This window comes from Crocuta crocuta, unplaced genomic scaffold (assembly GCF_008692635.1).
Source record: "Crocuta crocuta isolate KB4526 unplaced genomic scaffold, BGI_CrCroc_1.0 scaffold139, whole genome shotgun sequence".
Taxonomy (NCBI): domain Eukaryota; kingdom Metazoa; phylum Chordata; class Mammalia; order Carnivora; family Hyaenidae; genus Crocuta; species Crocuta crocuta.
The window spans coordinates 9,015,078-9,018,895 of NW_027533258.1; the positions used below are offsets into that span (position 1 = coordinate 9,015,078).

The 3,818-nt window shown below is 60.5% G+C and overlaps 1 protein-coding gene across 1 annotated transcript in view; it reads left to right on the top strand.

Annotated features, from left to right (window-relative positions):
- The first annotated feature begins 877 nt into the window (after positions 1–877).
- The window catches only part of PIK3R6 (phosphoinositide-3-kinase regulatory subunit 6), a 26,511-nt gene continuing 23,570 nt past the window's right edge, over positions 878–3,818 (top strand). Inside the window, exons 1-5 of the mRNA XM_077746728.1 lie at positions 878–1,028; positions 1,332–1,423; positions 1,913–1,981; positions 2,799–2,931; positions 3,599–3,668. Coding sequence (XP_077602854.1) covers positions 878–1,028; positions 1,332–1,423; positions 1,913–1,981; positions 2,799–2,931; positions 3,599–3,668 — 515 coding nt within the window. The remainder of the gene's footprint in view (positions 1,029–1,331; positions 1,424–1,912; positions 1,982–2,798; positions 2,932–3,598; positions 3,669–3,818) is intronic.

Consider the following 3,818-nt stretch of genomic DNA (forward strand, 5'->3'; position numbering starts at 1 on the left):
CTCTCTCTCAAAAATAAATAAAACATTAAAAAAATTTTAATAAAAAAATAAACTAGTCCAGGCAGGTGGAAGACAGGACAGGGGCTAAGATGGGGGCGGGAGCTGGTGGGGAAGGTGGTTTAGAGGAGCCTGAGTTCATGTGATGGGGGGAGGAGACTCTGCCCCAGCATTTATCTGAGCTGTTTCTTTCAGCTGACTTTAAGTTTTCACTTCATGCATAGATTGAGGAACTCCTTAGAAATATTTTTTGGGGGGTGCCTGGGAGTCCAAATCTTGATTCAAGCTTGGGTCATGATCTCATGGTTCGTGGGTTCGAGCCCTACATAGGGCTCTGCATTGACCCAGGAGAGCCTGCTTAGGGTTCTCTCTCTCTCTCTCTCTCCCTCTCTCTCAAATTAAATAAATAAACATTAGGGGCGCCTGGGTGGCTCAGTCGGTTAAGCGTCCGACTTCGGCTCAGGTCATGATCTCACGGTTCGTGGGTTCGAGCCCCGCGTCAGGCTCTGTGCTGACAGCTCAGAGCCTGGAGTCTGTTTCGGATTCTGTGTCTCCCTCTTTCTCTGACCCTCCCCTGCTCATGCTGTCTCTCTGTCTCACACACACACAAATAAATAAAACATTAGAAAAAAAATTTTTTTAAAGAAACATTAAAAAATAAGAAATATTTTTTTCTGAACACACATTAAAATCAGGGCATAGTGATTCTATGATTTTAGGACCGTCTGAGTGCCCTATACAACCACCCCACGTACCGCCAGCTGACAGCGCTCTGGATTTACGGAGAACACGGTGATGCTGATTGAAAGCCGTGTGCTCGCTCCCTGCTCCGAGCTGGTCACTTTGGGGCACCTCTCGGGGCTTGGAGACGGGGCTGAAGATGGTCTCCGGGAGCGCAGAGGTGGGGGCGAGGGGCGAGCCGGGGGCTCCAAAGCTCTTGGCTTCAATGCTCACCNTTGATCTCCAGAGGAGTGTGCAGGCTGTGCTGCGGGAGCTGAGCGCCCAGGCCCCCGCCTTGCAGAGCAACCGAGGTGAGAGCCAGCGCGTGGCCCCTGCCAAGGTCCTTCCCAACCACCTTCCAGCCCCCACCCCATAAACCAAATTCCCCTTGACCCTCCGGGCCCACGTGACTCCCAGAAACGTGGCCCGAGGTGCTGACCTGCAAATATTAGCCACATGCACACACCTCTGTCCCCGAGAGCTCCCTGTCCTCAAATAGAGCAGAATTCCATGGTGAGGAGCCCACCCAGGTGCCCCAGAGCCACATGCCCAGCGGAGGGGTCGGACCCATGGCTCATCAGAGTCACGGTCTGGGTCCCCTTTCTCCTGGCCAGGCATGTGGCGGTGGTCCCTGCACAAGAAGGTAGAGCGAGATCCGGGAAAGAGTCCGGCTCTGGTCCGCATTCTGCTCAGAGAGCTGGAGAAGGTGGGTTCTGGGGCTTCGGGGGGGTGGGGGTGGGGAGGCCAAGCCGCGTCCCCCAGACTCTGGTCACTTGTGGATGACCAGCAGGAGGTTTACCAGCCGTGTCCCCCTTCTGGATGCTTCTGTGAGTGATATTTTCTTTATCTTGATGCCCGTCCTCTCACCTGACTTAGCCTCCCCACCCCAAGGACCGTAAATGGAAAAGCCCCCCACTTGCAGAGACAGACAGTATCGATACGCAGAAATGCACGCGTTTAGGACACCCCCGAGATCATTCAAGGACCGCCTAAAATGACGCTGTTCTGAGCACGGCCGTTTGGCAAATGCTGCGCTCAGGGAGCCTCCACGTGGGGGAGGGGGAGGGGGTCTGGCTTGGAGCTTTGTCCCACCCCCCGTCGTGAGTGGATGCCCCCACACTCGGCTCCCAGGTCTTCCCAGCCCCCACCCCTGGGCCCCCAGACCAGTAAATGCCCGTGACTCCCTGTTTTCCAGGCGGAAAGCGAGGACATCCGGCATGTCATCATTCCCTTGCTGCACACGCTAATGTACGTGGTCACGAAGGTGAGCTGGCGCTGAAGGTCAGGGCGGTCGTGGTGACCCACACGCAGCAGGGCCAGCACTCTGCTCTCCCACAGGAGATGGATGCCCGGTCTCTGCCTGGGCGCGCCGGGAGGATTCTCGCATCGCCTGCCCCACCCTGGCTTCTCCACACTAGCCGGGCCCTGCCCCTAGTTCACAAAGGGGCGTGCTGGGGAGGAAGCGGGGAAAGCAGTATGTAGGATGCCTGCGAGCCATGAATGCCAGGATGAGGTCTCTGATCCCTGCTCAGAGGAGGGACAAGCCGCCGAGAAAATGTCGTGACAGCAGCGACCAGGAGCTGTGTATAGTTTCAGGGGGTGGGAGTGGGCAGCGAGGGAGATGAGGGGCAGGAAGAACAGTCCAGGAGCTTCTAGAATCCAGGGGCAGGAGGGGGCTGGGCTCGGGCCAAGGCAGGAGGCTGAGGAGGAGGCGGAGCCCCTGGGCATTGCACTGGGAGCATCATGCCTGTGGGATATGGTGCCCAGCATAGGCTTGGAGACGAGACTCCAAGTTCTGAGCCTGGATCCCTGCAGGAATGTGCTGCCCGGACAGGCAGAGGGGTGTGAAGGGGGTGGATTTGCTAGCAGAACAGGGTGCGGTGGAGCGGGGTGTCCGAGAGGTGGTGTGAAGTGCTTCCAAGTGCTGGGCGAAGAGGCTGGGGGTGAACCTTTGGGAGGCAGGAGTGAGCCCAGGTCTGGCTGTCAGACCTTCCTTTCCTCCTCTCCACCCCACCCTCCCACCCACCCAGCACCCTTTGTGACCTAGGGCTCTGGGCACCCAACTCCCCCCTCCCACCCAGGCCACGGGCATCACGGAGGAACTCTACCAGAGAACCTATACCTTCTGCACAAGGTTGCTAACCCTGCCCGCCCCCTACTGCACGGTCGCCTTGGACTGCGCCATAAGGCTGAAAACCGAGACCGCGGTCCCAGGTGAGAGCCGTCCCAGGTGAGGGCCGTCCCAGGTGAGAGCCGTCCCAGGTGAGGGCCGTCCCAGGTGAGGGCCGTCCCAGGTGAGAGCTGTCCCAGGTAAGGGCCGTCCCAGGTGAGGGCCGTCCCAGGTGAGGGCCGCCCCAGGTGAGGGCCGCCCCAGGTGAGGGCCGTCCCAGGTGAGAGCCGTCCCAGGTGAGAGCCGTCCCAGGTGAGGGCCGTCCCAGGTGAGAGCCGTCCCAGGTGAGGGCCGTCCCAGGTGAGGGCCGTCCCAGGTGAGGGCCGTCCCAGGTGAGGGCCGTCCCAGGTAAGGGCCGTCCCAGGTGAGGGCCGTCCCAGGTGAGAGCCGTCCCAGGTGAGGGCCGTCCCAGGTGAGAGCCGTCCCAGGTGAGGGCCGTCCCAGGTGAGGGCCGTCCCAGGTGAGGGCCGTCCCAGGTGAGAGCTGTCCCAGGTAGGAGATGTCCCGGGTGAGAGCCGTCCCAGGTGAGGGCCGTCCCAGGTGAGAGCTGTCCCAGGTGAGGGCTGTCCCAGGTGAGAGCTGCTCTGTGGCTCCGACCACAGTCTTGCTTTTTCCTGGGCCTGGAGCTCAAAAGTCCCAGCACCTTCTGTGGAGGGTGCGGAATGGAGGCCAGAGACCGGGGCTGGTCGGCTGACTGGGTCTGCTCTGCAGGGACACTGTACCAAAGGCTGGTCATTGCCGAGCAGAACCTGACGAGTGAGCTGTACCCCTACCAGGAGAGGTGAGTGGCCCCCGAAAGTCGCTGCCCTCCGCCCCCTCCAGCTGCTCCCTGAGGGGGACAGGGCTGGGCGGAGAGGAACCCCTGCAGAGCTTCCCGTCCATGACATTTGTCCCGTGGGGGGGCGGGGGGGCGGGGCCGGCCTTCTCTGGG